We start from the raw sequence: 17,013 nt of genomic DNA, 5'->3' as shown, positions 1-17,013 counted from the left end.
TCGAAGTAGCGTATGGTCTTGATACTGGAAGCTTTCTGAACTGCTTCTTCCGAATGGTCGGACGACGTGGCGCCCCACACGAGGTGCTCACTGACAATGGCACGAACTTTGTTGGTGCAGTAACCGAGCTACGCGAGTTGAGAAGAGAACTGGACGAGAAGAAGATCATCAAGGCAACCAACGGTCAACGGATTCAGTGGCACTTCAACCCACCCGCAGCACCGCACTTCGGAGGACCATTTGAGGTCATGGTGAAGGCTGCCAAACGAGCACTGTACGCCATTCTGAAGTCAGGTGACATCACAGATGAGGAGTTAGTGACGGCAACGATTGGAGCAGAACACCTGATCAACAGTCGGCCCTTGACAACTGTATCTTCAGATGCCAGAGACTGTACTCCTATCTCTCCAAGTGACTTGCTGCTAGGCGACGCGAGCCACAGTATTGATGTACCCGGTGATGACCCAGCAGCTAGCCTGAGGAGACGCTGGAGACGAGTCCAGGAGCTGGTCAGACATTTCTGGGCAAGATGGATGCAAGAATGGCTGCCCATGCTGAGTGGTCGTGCCAAATGGAAGAAACCCTACAACAACGTGCAAGTCGGTGATGTTGTTATCCTACTCGCCAAAGACACACCACGTGGTCAGTGGCAGCTGGGACGAGTTGTCGATGTTCACCCAGGACGTGACGGGCTGGTACGAGTCGTGGACGTAAAGGTGAAGAACACCACGCTACGTCGCCCAATAAGCAAGATCTGCCCGCTGGAAGCATGTCAGTGAGTTACTGAGTGGCAACAGCATTGGACCATCGCCATTGACGTATGGTCATGTCTTTTCACTCTCTTGCTTCTCTCTTGCTTCTCTCTTTTTTTTTGTTTCTGTTTGCTTGAGCACTAGCAACTACGGCAATCTTTTCTGTTTTTCTTTCATTTTTCCGCTTCGAGTGTTGGTGATGTATCTCTCCGTAGACACATCAGGAAGGGGAGAATGGCGTGGCGAGAATGCCACGGAGTTAGTCTACACGTTCATGTCATGTTCAGTTGCGATTTGCTTTCTCTTCCTGATTGCCATTGCGGTCATGCTGTCGGTTCTCTGTGATTTGACCTTTATCTCCTGGCATCTTACTGTCTTCATGTGCTCCCCTTGGGGGCACCTTGATGCCTGATGTAATATCGCAGTTGTACAGCGGGCTACCTTTTAGGTTCCGCTGCGGTCGGTTTCGCTGAGCCAGCCTTGGCACCGTGTAGCCTTTTTTGGTTGTTGTGTTCTTGTGCGTGCGGCATGAGGTTTTAGCTGTACCTTTGTTTGGCTGCGCTGCCTTTTTGTTTCCGGAGAGTTTTTTCTTTGCATGTATTGTAGTTTGTTGGAATAATCGAGTGCTCTTCGAGCCAACACCACAGCAATTCATGAGTGTCGATCCTCGCCGAGGTGTATGATCTGTAGCCGTCAAAACACTTCTATACACCTGTGACATTGAACAGTGTTTAACTCCAGGAACGCAGTTGAGCAGCTTTGCAGACGACACCACACTCTACAGCTTAGTACAGCCAACTGACGATCTCCAACAGACCACTGCCTCCCTCCAAGGGTCCCTCAACAGTCTTGAGGAGTGGGGCCGCAAGTGGCGTATCTGTTTTGAGCCAGCCACAGACACAGCGCATGACTCTACATTGCAAGCACGTCCCCCCCCCCCCCCTGCACTCCACCAGTCACCTTTGGAGGTGAAGCACTCCAGGAGACAGATACCCTGAAGCTACTGGGAGTCATGCTCGACCCTACTCTCTCCTACAGAGCGCACACTCGCAGTGTTGCACTGCGCGCCTCCCAAAGGCTGGGTTTCCTACGAAAGGCAGCACCCATCCTGGGCGACCAAGGTCAAGTGACAGTCTACAAGGGATTCGTACGACCCCTACTTGAATACGCTCCACTGGCCTGGTCGAGCGCAGCCGCACCTAACATAGCCCAGCTGGACAATATTCAGCAACGTGCCCTGCATTTACTGGGACCTGGAACCATCCTCCAAAGTCTTCAGCTCCGTCGGATGGTGGCAGCACTATCATACTTGTACAAGCTGCACTACATCCCAGGGCCTCCCCAGGTAAAGGCCATGCTGCCACCAACCAAGCCCCCTGCCATAGCTAGCATGTGCACACGGCAAAAAGTCAGACGCACCATGACTTCCAGCTGAAGTGGACACCCCCTCACACAGCCCTGACTACCTCCTGCGATCCTTCCCCTTCTTCGCCATCACACCCTGGAACAACCTGCCTGCGGACCTCCTGCTTCACGAACCTCACTCAAGACGCCTCCAAACCTTCAAGGTCAACCGTTGACCTTGAAGTTTACATACGTTGAACGTATGTAAGGACCTAATCCGAAAGAGATGGCTGTGGTCTACACAGTACCTGTGACGATGATATTCAGACCCATTTAGTATTAACTTTTCTACTAGTACTTGCTTTTTATGATTATTGTTCTCTTTTTTTCTTTTTGCCTTCTGGTTTACTTATTACACGTATTTATATATTTTTATATGTTTTGGTGCAATACTAGCGCCCCTTTCTCGCACCAAATTATTATCTTTGCTTCTTGACCATGCAACCCCCCTTTTTTCGATGCCAGGTTGCAACGCTAACGCCGAGACCCCTGGTCGGTCGAGTTGCTCCCTGTACATCGGCACGTCGTCCCTACATCCCCTGTGTCTTGTTTTGTGTTTTCCCAATAAAAAAAAATAAAATAAAAAATAAAAAAAGCAGCACAGGTACAGCTACAGGTGCGACAACATCCACCTCACCGCACACCGACACAACTACTCCTACCACCACAACATGCAATCACATAGATTCGGCGCGTGCTGAAGACCTCCTCTCCTCACTGGTGACTAACAAAGACCAGCCAGTTAACCCCTGGATTACCTCCGAACGACGCAGGAGAACAAGTCCCAGTGCGGAACCCTCGCCAGATTTCAAAAATTCCAAAAAACAAAAAGAGAGCAACAGCATCGACCCTGGCCACTGCTGACCCCTTGCCCCAGCACAGGGCTCACGCTTCAGCCCACTGGTGTCACAGGATACTCAATCCTAGCCTACAGTGACGTTGTTCTCCACACCTTTTACGTATTTCATTATTACTTCCTCCTGCAATGAAGGGTAGCAAGCATCTTCGCATTCTCTGCACACTTTTGGCCTAGACAGCAAACTTCCCGACCTCCAGCACGCACTCCTGCAGCATCAGCCCGACGTCGCAATTGTGCCAGAAATGAAGTTCACTGCGGAGAAAGTGCTTTCCTCTGACATTAGTTTCCCTGGATACAGCTCACGATTTCGGTTCGACAGAACGGCACATGGGGGAGGGGTAGCCATCTGGGTGAAGTCGTCACTCCCCTCCATCCTCATCCCTGAACTCATGTCCCCCGCACATGAGATCATCTGGGTCTCTCTTCAGCTGGGCCCAGGTCTCCGCACCGTCTTGGGAGCAGTGCATCCGCCGGGGTCCTGTGCCTCTAGCGATCTCATCCTAATTGATCATCTCGACACCATCCTCCCAGAAGCTAGACACCAGGGCCCCCACATTATCCTAGCTGGCGATTTCAACTTGTACAACCGGGCTTGGTTGAACAGCTCAAAAACTATGCCTGCAGGCAAGGCTCTCGAAGATACCTGCGCTGCCCATCTTCTTTTTCAGCACGTCACAGTACCGACCCGTGGAGACAACCCGCTAGACCTCATAATGTCAACGTTCACATCCCCAGTAACTACATGTATACTTCCGCCACTCGGTCGATCTGATCATGCAGTTGTACTGTCAGACTTTTCTTCTGTGCTCCCTAGACGTGAACCCCCTGTTAAGCGAACAGTATTTTGCTACAACAGGGCAGACTGGGATCGCCTCAGGGCGTACCTTCGCAACCTGGAATGGGGTGATATCATCACGGACGACCCAGAAACTTCGTGTGAGCAGGTTACCGCTTCGATAACTGCAGCTGTTGCACAGTTTGTCCCATCCAAAGTTCTGGAAACGAGGCCTTCCGATTCGGTATGGTGGACGCCTGAATGCACCCAGACCGAGAGGGAGAAGGAGAAGCGCTGGCGCCACTGGAGAAAACACCCTTATGACCAAGCACTTCAGCAGGCATTCACCAATTCCGTGACTGTAGCGATCGCCACCTAGTTCCGATCACAACGTGCAAAGGAGGACAGCCTCCATCGCAGCCTTTCAACTGGGCCCCTCAGAGACAAACAGTGGTGGACGAAGTTGAAGAGCGCTGCTGGCAACCGCGCACAGCCCGAAATTCCCCTAATTGTCGACTCTGACGGCCGCGAGTGGGCAACGAGCTCAGAGAAAGCAGAGGCATTCGCTCGCTTCTTCTCGAAGAAATGCAGCTTTGCTGATCCGGACCTTGTGGAGGCTAACCTACCGGACCCTGCTCCCTCAGATGCTCCACCTTTTCGCACCATCCACTTCCGTCCAGAGGCTGTGCGCCGCCTCCTGGCGAAGCTCGACGTCTCCAAGGCTACAGGGCCAGACGGTATTTCTGCTCGCGTCCTTAATGAATGTGCCCACGAGCTCGCAGAGCCACTGTCCAAGCTATTTGATTTACGCTTCCGGTCTGGAGTCCAACCTAGGATGTGGAAGACGGCCAACGTGGTTCTGATCTGATTCATGGAAACTCTAGTCAACAGACACATCGTAAACTATTTTGAGGACCACCATCTGCTCACATCGCACCAGTTTGGATTTCGCAGAGGCCTCTGCACATCAGACGCTTTGCAAGCTCTCCAAACTGCCTGGGCAAGCGCTGTGGGCTGTGGAGGGGCGGCTCGTATCCTTGCTGTGGACATCGCAGGAGCGCTTGACCGTGTCTCACATGTAGGCCTCCTCCACAAGGTGCGTAGCCTAGTCATCGATGGTCCGCTCCAGAGATGGCTTGCCTCGTACCTGGACACCCATTTCTTACAGTGCCTTGTTGGAGGGCATATGTCAGCTTCGTATACGACCTCCGCTGGAGTCCCCGAGGGAAGCATTCTTGGTCCAACGCTTTTCCTGGCGTACGTCAACAACGCGCCAGACGTTCTCTCTGACGGCGCCAGCTTGGAGGCCTATGCTGATGACACAACCTTATACAGCATAGTCACCTCCCAGCAGACCCCGTAAGTCACAGCGCAGTCACTGCAGGTGTCCGTTGACCGACTGCACGAGTGGGGCCGTACGTGGAAAGTGACTTTTGAACCAACTAAATCCCAGGCCATGACAGCCACCCTCAGACGCGCCGGCTTAGATGTCCCCCCCCCCCCTCCCACCACTCCTGTTTTGTGGCACACCGGTGCCCGAGACAACCAGAATCACCCTCCTTGGGGTGAAGGTGAACACCAAGTTGACCTTTGGCGATCACCTACGCTCCGTATCCACCCGTGCACTCCAACGGCTTGGGCTCTTGAACAGAGCCGCCCACATCCTCACCCCGCCGGCCGGATGACAGTGTATAAGGTGTTTGTACGACCATTCATGGAGTATGCGCTTCTTGTATGGATGGGAGCTGTGCAGAGTCACCTCCAGCGTCTGAACAATGTTCAGCGCCGCGCACTCCACGCTATCGGCCCTGGGGCATACCCAGCTTGGCCATCCGCCGTACTGTTGCCTCGCTTGCCTGCCTGTGCAAGCTGCACTACTTGCCTGGTCCACTGCAGCTGCTCTCTGTGTTGCCACCGCGCCATATCACCTCTGCCAACCCCAGAACCCGCAGCGAGCACGGTAGTGTCGGTGGCCATGGCCACCATCTCCAACACCAGCTGCCTGCATCAGCCCCGCTGGCGCTGAAGCGCTCGTTCCCACACTGCAGCATCAGCGATTGGAACTCCCTCCCTGCCGCTCTCCTGTCCCAGCCTCCTCACAGCAAGACAATGCAATCATTCAAAACGAACGTTTATCGCCATCTTCGCAGCACAAACTGGCTCTGGGCAGTCGATTCCCTATGAATAGTATGATGCTATGATAGTTTCTCCCCACACTCACTCGTGGTAAGCCTTGGGTTTTGCGGGTTTTTCGCATCTTTCTGACCTGTACAGCTCTATCTTCTTTTTTTCCTTGTTTTGGTGCGTGTTTTTGGCCGTGACGCCGAGACCTCAGGTCGGCAGAGTCATCAATGCCCCACCATCACTGCTGCGTCTCGGCACAGCGCCTGCTCATTACTTGTCAGTTTGTCCTAGTCTCCGTACCATTGTCTTTCCTTATTCTTTTCGTGCTGGTTGTGTGAACATAGTAAAACAAAATGTTAATTCAATCATCATGCACGATCCTGCACCTGCTATCTCTGCACTTCCCTCTTCAGCACCCACAATTGTGTGCAATACGTATCACTGTATATGCCCGCATGGCGGGTAGGGGGGGGGGGGCACTTGCACCCCCCCCCCCCCCCCCCCCCGCCCGGCCTAATTATTTAAACCTAGGTTCGGGTTGCACATAATGACCATGATGCTAGGCACCAGTCATTCTGAACGTATGACACACCTAGGTAGCAAACGACCATGGATCCCAGTCAGTCTTTGGCCTGCCACTTAGACACATACGGAGCCTCTGCTGAAACAGTCCGATCCATATATCTGTATACTACTGTACACATCACTCCTCAACACTTCAGGGAGTTGTAATTTTTGTACTCCTCCGAGGTGTGATTACTAGCCTGGGCCAGGCACAAGGAGAAGCCTCCTGCCGAAAAACGAAGAAAATGGTTGTTAGAATGGACTCCGATGGAGAGCGAAGGATAAATTTACATTATAGCGCAACTTGTAGTTTCTTGGTTCTTTTTTCTTTACTCGGGTGTGGCAAGTGGGATTGAGGCCTTTGGCCTCTGGTGGGTGGATCTGATCTATCCTCCCCCACCGTTTAGGAGCCGCATCTGATGCCTGATCATGGGGTGGTGGCGTCCCACGGAAGCAGAAAGGTGGTTCTTGACCAGGGAGTTGTACGACTCCTTGTTCTTGACCTACCCGGTACGCGAACCCGTCGAATTTATTTATTTTATTTTTATTTTTTCTTTACTCTAAAATGGCTGTTGTTTGACCCTTTCATGTAATCTTTGTAGCTAGGCAGAGTAAAATCAAAACATATTTGCTGTTTGGATCAGACATGTAGAAATTGACTACTAATTTTACTGGGCGTACTCATGTGCTCAGGGATGCTGTTTCACTTGCATGTTGGCTGTTTTGGGCCCGAGAACGGATGCTGCTGGACGGAGTGTGGCGTTGATTGCCTGCGCGATTAGGGCAGCTGAAAGGGACGATTAGTAATTTTTTGTTTCCGGTTTGAACGAGGGGAGATGACCTGCGTTCCTTGAAAATGAGTAGAGAGTGACAAAGTTACGTCAGTAGCTCATCCTCATACATTTTGAATGAAATAGAAAATTGCCCGACCAAAGCCAGCGCGGCAATGGGCGTACAGTTTTCTTGTGGATTTTTTAGTTGTGTTTTGTAACTATGATGATTGTAATATGATTCTCCTCTTCTAGGCTTTGTTCGGCTGACTCTTTTTCGCGCTCGCTGAAAGGTTATGCTGAAAAAGGCCCAATTCGCACAAAAATATTTCGATTTTCAATGTACGCGGGGACATGCGATTGCTGGCTACGAAAGCATGTACCACCATTTTGAGAAAAAAAAATGGGGCCAGCCGCAGAGGCCATAGTTTTGTGCAGTTATAGCAGCTACACGGCCAAGTTCATGTGGATCGCTTTACAGCGGTGTAGAGCAATGTCGAGCAAAGGAACAGTGACCAAAGTGAAACTTGTTGTTTGATACTGTTAAAAACATCCTTCGAATCTGATAACCATCTTGGTCATTCTTTTCAATCCTCCAGTCGGTGACACGGTGACCAATATATGCCTGTGAGGTACTGATGACTGCCAGCTCTGGCATCTACAAGAACATTCCATGCCAAGGCAAGAACTCATGGAGGCTATGATCCACCTGTTGAACAGGGTATTCGAAACCCATCAGCCATTAGACCTCGACCTAGGCACACTGATTGCTCTTCAAAAACCTAACAAAAAGAAGGGACCACCTGGAAATCTTCGTCCCATAGTGCTTCTAACTGCCCTCAGGAAGGCGGTGTCACTTCTCACCCTGAAACGCATCTCACATAGAGTTAATACCTTTCTCAGTGACAACCAGAGTGGATTCCGGGCTGGACGATCAACGGCAGATGCAGTTTGGTGTCACAAATGGCTTGCAGCAACAGTCCAGAAATATAAGTATGTCATTGAAATTCTCGGTATAGACATGTCAAAAGCATCTGACACCATTCAGCGACACCGACTTCTGGCCGCTTTGGAGACCTTCCTACTTCCGGATGACCTACGTTTGGTAAGGTTGCTCATCGCTAACACGATGCTGAGTGTTCGACTTGGAAGTTTTGAGTCTACCCCTTTCCACACAACAATTGGCACTCCATAGGAGACTCACTTTCCCCTGTGCTATTTGTAGTCTATCTAGACCCAGTACTGCGCGATGTCCTCGCCACAGCCCCACCTCGCTGTCCTGCAGATAGCACTCTACCAATCGACATCATCTACGCGGACGACACCGATTTTGTCAGTACCTCATCTGCTTGGCTAGCACAGCTTGAACCTCTTGCCGCAACAGTTCTCAGACAATGGAATCTCCATGTCAACGCAGAGAAGACCGAACACACAAAACTCACCCGGCAGCAGGATCGAGTCTCGGAAGAATGGGCAATGACGAAAAAGTTAGGTTCTCTGATTGGTGACGACGAAGACATCACCAGGCGAAAACAGCTCGCCACAGCGTCCTACAGAGCAATGTACAGTCTTTGGAAACGGAGAACATTAGTGTGTGAGGAATTGAGACTGAGGCTGTACAACGCATTCGTGATGCCAGTCTTACTGTACAACAGCGGCACCTGGGCACCCACTTCAGTGGCCGAGGCCCAACTGGATTCGTTTCACCGCAGGCAGTTGCGTAGTCTCATCGGTTTTAGGTGGCCACAAACAATAAGCAATGCTGCTCTCTACAAGAGGTGCAAAGCACAACCGATATCTAACTTTGTTCGCCTAGCCAGATGGAGACTCTTTGACCATACACTGCACATGCCTGACGGATGTCCTGCTGTGGCGGCTATGATTAACTACTACCAGGTGAAGGAAACAGTGTGGAGAGGACGACCAAGAACGACTCATCCTATTGTGCTATCCCGTGACCTGCAGAGAGTGGGGCGGAGGGGATTCAATATGTTGTCTGATCTCCTCTCCCCACGGGAGATTGCACAGGGCAGAGGGGAGTTGAAGGACCTTTGCAAGGACGTCTGCAAGTCCAATAGTGGCGTCTACGACTAAGGCCAAATAATATTGCTCCGAAATATCACAGTACTGCTTTTCATAACTGCTGCGGTAATAATAATTAACATCGTTTTTAAATACCAACAAAATTCCTCTCTTAACGTAGTGCGTGGATCTGCATCCACCTGCCACCATTTTACTGGATTATTCTCAAAACGGAGTCGACAATGCCCTTTATCCTGTGTCTGCGTCCTCTGTTCAATCTGAGCAATGCTGTCATGTGCCCCTTAGCAGGTTCATCTTGTATTGTATTTCTATTTCTGTTGTTGTTGCTCTTTTTTATTTTTATTTTTCATTTTCCAAGTCCATTCAGCACGTGCGAATTTGTGGGTGGTTTACCACCGCTGACGTTGACGCATAACTGCATAGTCATAATAATAATAATAAGGCAAGAAGTAGAAATCAGCGTTTCCTGGTCGTAACTCGGCACACTGTTTCTGCTTGAGCTCCCAGCTTTCACACTGCGAGTGGGGAGTTCCGTGGCGACAAATGCATTCCTTAGCTGTGTCCATGATAGCAAGTGACAGGCATATTCTGTGACTGGTATGAGTCCTCAGCTTGAGTCAAAACAAAGAGCCCAGTACATGCAGTGACCAGCGGGATTCTGACAACTTTCCAATGCTGGCTGAGTTGCAGCAGAGATTTCTGTTTGGTTTATAGCATGTACCTGCTTTCTGCTGTCATCGAACGTGATCCTGCCAGAGCAATTGATGCTGCTCTCAAATTCGGATGGTCCTCCCCATGAATGCAGCATTCATACTTTCAGAAGAGGCGGTGCAGTGCCTGAGGGCGGGACCAGCCATGTCACTGTGATTTGTTAGGAAATCGTCACCTCTGAAGGAAGGATGTAATGGTGATATGAGAATACGACAAATCAAGAGCATTTGCCAACACCGGTGATTTAACTATGCCGCGAGAGAAACAGATGCGTGTGCAAGTTGATTTAGAGTTTGTATACTGGCCAACCCTCCTGGATTTCCCCTTACACACTACTCCCGGGGTCCCGGGGATTTCAAGCAGACTACCGGAAAAGTCACAGTTTTTTTCTGATACAGGATTTTCCTGAAAATTCTATGTATCCGTCCCGAGTGTCCCGGTTTTTGCAAAATTATGTACGGTGCCCATTCGCACTTGGAAATGTGCACGGCACTTACAAGACCTGATCAACTAGCGTGCAAGATCTGCACTGACACTGGCAAATTGACAGGGGGATGCCGACTTATCTAACTGCACTGCGGAGTCGAACTGAGCTGTATGCAGATCTGCAGAGTCAAACGTTTTTTTTTGGCGGGAAAAGCTCTTTTTTACCTGTCACGTTTTGTCCCATCCAGGGACTTTGAGAGAAATCCAGGGATTCTGCACGTCTTGTCAAGGGATTGTTTGAGGTTTTGGTGGTTGGTCAGTATGAGTTTGCAGCAAGATATTGAACACCGACCCATGGAAGAAAAGCCAATAGGTTTGCGTGGTTCATCACATCAGGACACAAAGGTATAATTATCATGTCAACTCTAACTAAAGCCAAACAAACTAACTAACCTTTTGAATAACCTCGCAACGGAATTGAACTCATCATCAATGGTGTGGGTCCGCTTTCTTTGTATCTGCCTAGTACCCAGGTTGTCAAACCTGCAAGGAAATAAAATAATGTAAAATACTAATAATCTTTATACATAGCTGAAAGCTTGGTTAGCTGGGTAAGAGGGTTAGCTGGGCTAGAGGGTTAGCTGGGTTAGAGATCAATACGTAAGCAGAGCATCCTTATATGGCAACATGATAGAGTGGAGGAATGCGTAATCAGAATGGACAAAGAGGTGCACATCTGCAAGTAACTTCTTGTGGCCTAAACAGCAACAAAAAATCAAGAAAGACACCATGGGAAGGTTATTCAACATCCGTAGGGGTCTCAATTTGCTGAAGGCAAAGAGCGGAATACACAGACAGAAGAACGAGCAGGTGCTGTTTCGTAACTCTGAGTTTCACGAACTGAATCAATCATCAGATATATTTTATATATGAGGCATCGGCAGCAAGAACCGGGGTCCTGGCGATTTTTCAAAATGCCCCAATATTTGCGAAAACAGAACCAATGTCGTTTTTTAGCCACCGCGATCAAAGCGGGGAGACTTATTGTGCTATGGTTTTGAAAGTGCCTTCCTCTTGGTGGCTTCAATAATTTGTCATCGTCGTCACAGTTCTTTCTGTCTGACAAGTCTGCATTTCAACACCAGACCTGCACTTGACAGGGATTGAGTTTTCAAGTAACATTGCAGCCAGTGCAGGCAACAATGTTGCTATAATTATCAACTAGAGTACTCTGTGCTTCTTTGAAGACCTATAATGATGCTAAATTAGTCTCAACCACTCCATTAGAGCTAGCTGTAACTGCGTTCCCTTTTGCCTTTTTGCTGACCATTTTGTTGACCTTCACCCATCATTTCGGGTGTTCTATTTTACCATCCTGGAAGGTGCTCAGAGCTCCAAAAATGGGAACATAGATCACTCATTTAGTGGACAGTTCAAAGCCATCAAAAACCCATTCAAATATCACCCAACCCTGGTTTTTGCTGCTCATGCCTCATCTATCATCATCATGGAACAGCTTAGTGCACATGCAAGCCAAAATGCAATACATCGCTTGAAATTCAATAGAATGAAAAGAAAGGAAACTTAACACAAACTACAGTGGAACTGAATATGAAAAGAACGCAAAGGGAGAGGTGCTGTGGCGACAGCATACACTGCCATCGCCAACAGGTCCTCTTGGCATGTCCCCCCCCCCCCCCCCCTGTGACAAGATCTTGCCGCCACCAGCAACCAAAGGATGTATTGGCGAACTGTAGGTGTTGGTAAACACTTTGCCTAGAGCGGGGAGAGATGTGAGGAATATTATGCAGTGCTACTTGACTTGATTCAGCGAGTTGAACACATTCCATACGTCCACGAACAATATACTTTCCGTGTTTGGTCCAGCGAACATGGAAGTGATTGCATGAACCGAGGCTTCGCAGGCTAATGGAACACCAACGCATGTCTGAAGGGGACAGACGTCGTGTTCCGTGATCCTAAAAATGGCTCTGCAGATTAGCCCCGAGCCCGCATGTTGAGGCAGGCTTCAGTAGACCTGTTGACGGATTGCTCACTCGGGATGTCACCGCCGGCACAAGGCAACAATCTCGGCTCTGGGGGGGGGGGGGAGGTGGAGGGGGGGGGGGGAAGGGTGTTGTGTTTATTTGAATTTGCAAACCGAACGTACTGAACATGTCCAATGACAAGGAAGCGAATGAAGTCCAAGTGACTCAGGCATGGAAAACTTGGAAAGGAGACACAGATGAAAAGAAAATATGAGAAAAGAGAGCTCTCCGTTCCAAAGTCCATGGTCCCGGCCTCTTCAGGCGAAGCGCCAGCACCCCAAATCAAGACTTTTTTTATTTTCCGTAGCGGGAAATCGAGCTTTTCCAGTTATCTACAGCCTGTAGAAATTCAACGCTGAGAATTTCCAACTATTGTCCGGCTTTGGTCCTCTGCCACCGACCTATCCTTTGAAGGAGAATGCTGAAACCAGTTGGTTGCTCTTCAGTAGTTCTTTCTCTATCGTACACATATTTTTGTATGTCGACACATGCTGTGTGCGACGACGTAGACACTTCTCAACACTTGAGTGACTTGAATTGGCCATGATGACCGAATGTCATTGGACCGTGGAGTCGAGTAGGGGGCTCAGGCTCCATCGGCAAAACGGGTACGTATAGCACAAGGGTAGGGCTAATGATATATCAAGTTGTTTGCTGTGCACAACCTTGGGGCGGAATTTGGCACGAAATTCTCTGTTCGCCAACTGTTGAGTATACCATGCAATACGTAGGTTTAAACTCATGTTGCAGTGCTATCACGGTTGCAACCCTCTTTCAAATGTTGACATAGCCAACAACCACATAATCCATATCAAATCTTGCCCCTTGTTTTCTTTCTAAGTGTGAAAATTAGAAATAATACCAGTCCTAATCATTGGAAAATGCAAATCACGGTCTATTATCGACACATCGTACTGTCACGGACATGGAAATCCAGTCGACTGACCGGGGCCGGCGCCCTCAGCGCGTACAGAACATTGCATGCAGTGCACATGTTGATCCAATGTGACCATCAGTAGCGCATGATAAACCGTGCTACGGCTGCATGGCCAGCGCCCTGGGGCCGCTATACGTGCGACCGGATTTCCATGTCCACGACAGTAGTACCATGCAGCCTGGTAGTGCATTTGGAGCAGGAAAGTGAATGGTAGCACTGCGGTGGTGAACACATGAGCTGATGACAACCATCGTCGTCTTGTTGGTTTGTGTTGTCTCCAGTTCATTGCAGGTTGAACGAGGAATGAACGTCTACTCTTTCTTTCCAAAACTGGCTGGGCACACGCCAATGAGACGGAAGCTAGTGCCAAACCAGTCCTAAAAATCCGGTGCCTGTGCTAGCATGTCGAAGCGCATTGTGTCTGAGTCACGCGCTCACTCTCCTGCTCCTCCCTCATATCCCCAAGACAGTATGACCAACTGTGAATACAGTTCATGCCCACATGTGAACTTGTGTGGTTCTCTTGTAGTAAGCTGCCACGTGTGTACTTGCACGTGTTGTGTACATGTGTGTTTGTGCGTGTGTGTGTATCTATGGGACTGCGTTCTCCTATTCTCTCTCCGGTGCCTTCGAGGCCCACGCAACCCTTGTGGCAGTGGCTCGACAGCACAGGGAAGGAGTGTGCGCGCGTGCATGTGTATATGTGGGTGTATGGGTGTGTGTGTGCGCGCGCGTGTTCATGCGCATGTGTGGGTGTGCGCGCGTGCATGCAGATGTGTGGGGGGTGTGCGCACGCTGATGCTCAGCTCTCCAGAATGATGTCCGTGTGCGTAGCCAGTGTATGGTGGCAACATAGCCTTCCTTCATGTATATGTGTATGCGCATACTATTTGGGATGCTTGACTGTTTTTGGAGGGATCCAATTACATAGTGTTCTGTTCAATTATTTATGTTTATACAGCTGCTGTATTTGTAGTGCAACTTTATGTCTTTCTGCTGGTCAATTTGTCGTTTTGATGGTATTCTAATACTGATATACATCGAAAATATTATTAGAAAGTGTGCTCGTTGTGAAGTTGTCCTTCTTTGGGCTCAAACCATTGCTCGTGTATAGGTAGATACATATCAGTGGGTTCGATTGGTGGCGAGAGGTCAGCCTAAATTGTTTGGGGCGGAATTCGGCACGAAATCCACACTGAGTACTTTTTGACGACGAGTTGCGTCGGTCTTGAAAACTCTGGCGAGAAAGCGAGGAAAATGATGTCGCTTGGAGCTTTCCGCGAAACCTAGGGCAGCGAATGCCCGCACCTTCCCAAACATTGCCTCGGAACAAGACGATACCACCAGGGAAGCTCTTGCGAGCAAGGGATAAAATAGTCTCTTTTTGGCGATATTGAGCTGAGTTTCAAATTTCCCGGGCCTTTGCTCGGATTTGGAAAATAAAAGTGCAACTTTTAGGGCTCTTTTTCGGTGCTGGCGCTTCGCCTGTCTTGGAGCAGGTGGGCGATCAAATAGTGCACCTCGTTATGGCGCGCTATCGTATAGCCACCGGTTGCACAGGTGAGCGCATGCCATGCGATCAGTTCCGCACCACATAAATATGTATCTGGGAGGCTCGCCAAACGTCAGCAATGGCGAATGCAGAGTGCATCTCTGAAATCAGTCTTCTTCCAAACTGTTCCGTCCTGGAAGCTGGGGGCCACCGTAAGCCAAGATGAGAGTCCCTTCTCTTCGTAGACCTCAACCAGAAGATGCTGTTCTGGGTCTAGGCCCGCCTTAACCTCCTGCTGGCGGCCGCATATTGTCGAGACCTTAGCCGACGGCGCTAGTCGAGCAAGTTTATCTTTATTCTCACGGTGGCCGTAGCCAATAAGAGAGATAGGCAGTACTATGATTGTGTTATCAATCAGAGTGGGTGAAATAAACCGGGAGAAACAGTGGCTAGTGGCAGCCGTGGTTTGGGTGCTTCATTTAAGTAAAGACTAGTAGGGAAGTATATCCATTGCGAGGGCAGGTAGGCGATAGACCTTGATTAAAATACTATACTTAGGCTGGGCTACAGCGGGGGTTGGAGCATGTGGAAATAGAATAATGATGATTCTATTATCGGGGTAACTTATCTTTTGAATGCATTTATTTCTCGGAGGGAGTAACAGTGTGGTGGCAGGTGGTTGTACTTAGTGCATGCTGAGTACAAGGGTGAACGTTGAAGGCGGGTGGAGTGGGTGGTGGGGAGGGCAAAGACTCGATGACGCCTCAATTCTCGGCTTGGTGGCTCGGTGATGTAGCCTGAGGTCGCAAGCTGGATGTGTGGCGGGGATCGTTTGACAGCGATGGTGTGTGCAAAGAGTAGCTGCTTGAGCTTCCTGCGGGATGAGAGGGTTGGCCAAGTGACGTGGTGGAGTAACGAACTGTGGTGGCAAGGACTGAAGAGGGGGAGTCAGAGGCAGAGTTTTGCTGACCGCCGTTGGAGACGTTCGAGGGCATCTTGTTGCTGTACATTCATAGCTGACATAGCCAGAGAACCATATGCGATAGCGGGGCGTATATACGCGGTGTACAGTGCTGACAGGCCGGTGGGTGAAAGACGTCCACGAATCCGTCTCAAGAGGTGGAGAGTGCCCACAACTTTGCTCTTGATGTGCTGGATGTGGGCATTCCACTTCAGGTCGACCTGAACGACGAGGCATTGATGACGAGGCATTGATGACGGGGCATTGATGACGGGGCATTGATGACGGCGCATTGATGCCGGGGCATTGATGACGGGGCATTGATGACGAGGCATTGATGACGGGGCATTGATGACGGGGCATTGATGACGGGGCATTGATGACGGGGCATTGATGACGCGGCATTGCTGACGGGGCATTGATGACGGGGCATTGATGACGGGGCATTGATGACGAGGCATTGATGACGGAGCATTGATGACGGGGCATTGATGACGGGGCATTGATGACGGAGCATTGATGACGAGGCATTGATGCACACGTGAAACCAAAAGTAGATAAACAAGAGTGTGCAACTCCGGATCTCCCCTGCACAATCTGCAGATACCCCGCCCACGTCGGAATTTTTTGTTGACGTCACCTTTTTTCAGAAGAACGCGCATTTTGCTGCAGAGCAATGTGAGAGCACGTGCTGGGCACCGACTTTGTAGTGCAAATGCGGCCAAATGAACGATGGAAAACTAACCAAAAGACTCATAGCGCGTGCGTCGTCGAAAAGATTACGTCAACAAAAAATTCCGCCGTGGGCCAACCCATCTGCGAGTTGCACACTCTTGTTTGTCTACTCTTGGTGAAACTCATGTGCACTAGCTGCCCAATAGAAGAGAACATGTTTGGAAAATATTGCGCTGCTGTTGCAGTCCTTGTTGATTTGCTGGTATGGAGCTGGTCTTCTTTCTCGTCATGGTGGGCTGTTGTTCAGCAAGTGAAGTTTCGTGGCAGCTTCGTTCGAGTTTCTGCGAAAGCAGGGATTATTCCCTTGATATCTCAGTGCTGGCAGTATAGCGAAAAGGTATATGGAGGCACTTGGTTTGGCTGGGCTGTGTTGTTGTGAGCAGGAGTAACCACTCGTTCTTGTACCTTGTTT

General features: G+C 49.7%; 1 protein-coding gene across 1 annotated transcript in view; it reads right to left on the bottom strand.

Annotated features, from left to right (window-relative positions):
- Positions 1-10,968, bottom strand: part of LOC135812797 (uncharacterized) — a 76,019-nt gene extending 65,051 nt beyond the window's left edge. The window contains exon 1 of the mRNA XM_065326017.1: positions 10,882-10,968. Within this exon, the coding sequence (XP_065182089.1) occupies positions 10,882-10,918 (37 nt within the window). The 5' untranslated portion in view covers positions 10,919-10,968. The remainder of the gene's footprint in view (positions 1-10,881) is intronic.
- Between the last annotated feature and the right edge of the window lie 6,045 nt (positions 10,969-17,013).

Source organism: Sycon ciliatum, chromosome 3 (genome assembly GCF_964019385.1).
Source record: "Sycon ciliatum chromosome 3, ocSycCili1.1, whole genome shotgun sequence".
Lineage (NCBI taxonomy): Eukaryota > Metazoa > Porifera > Calcarea > Leucosolenida > Sycettidae > Sycon > Sycon ciliatum.
The sequence above is the reverse complement of the archived record's forward strand: the minus strand, read 5'-3'. Positions and strand labels throughout refer to the sequence as shown.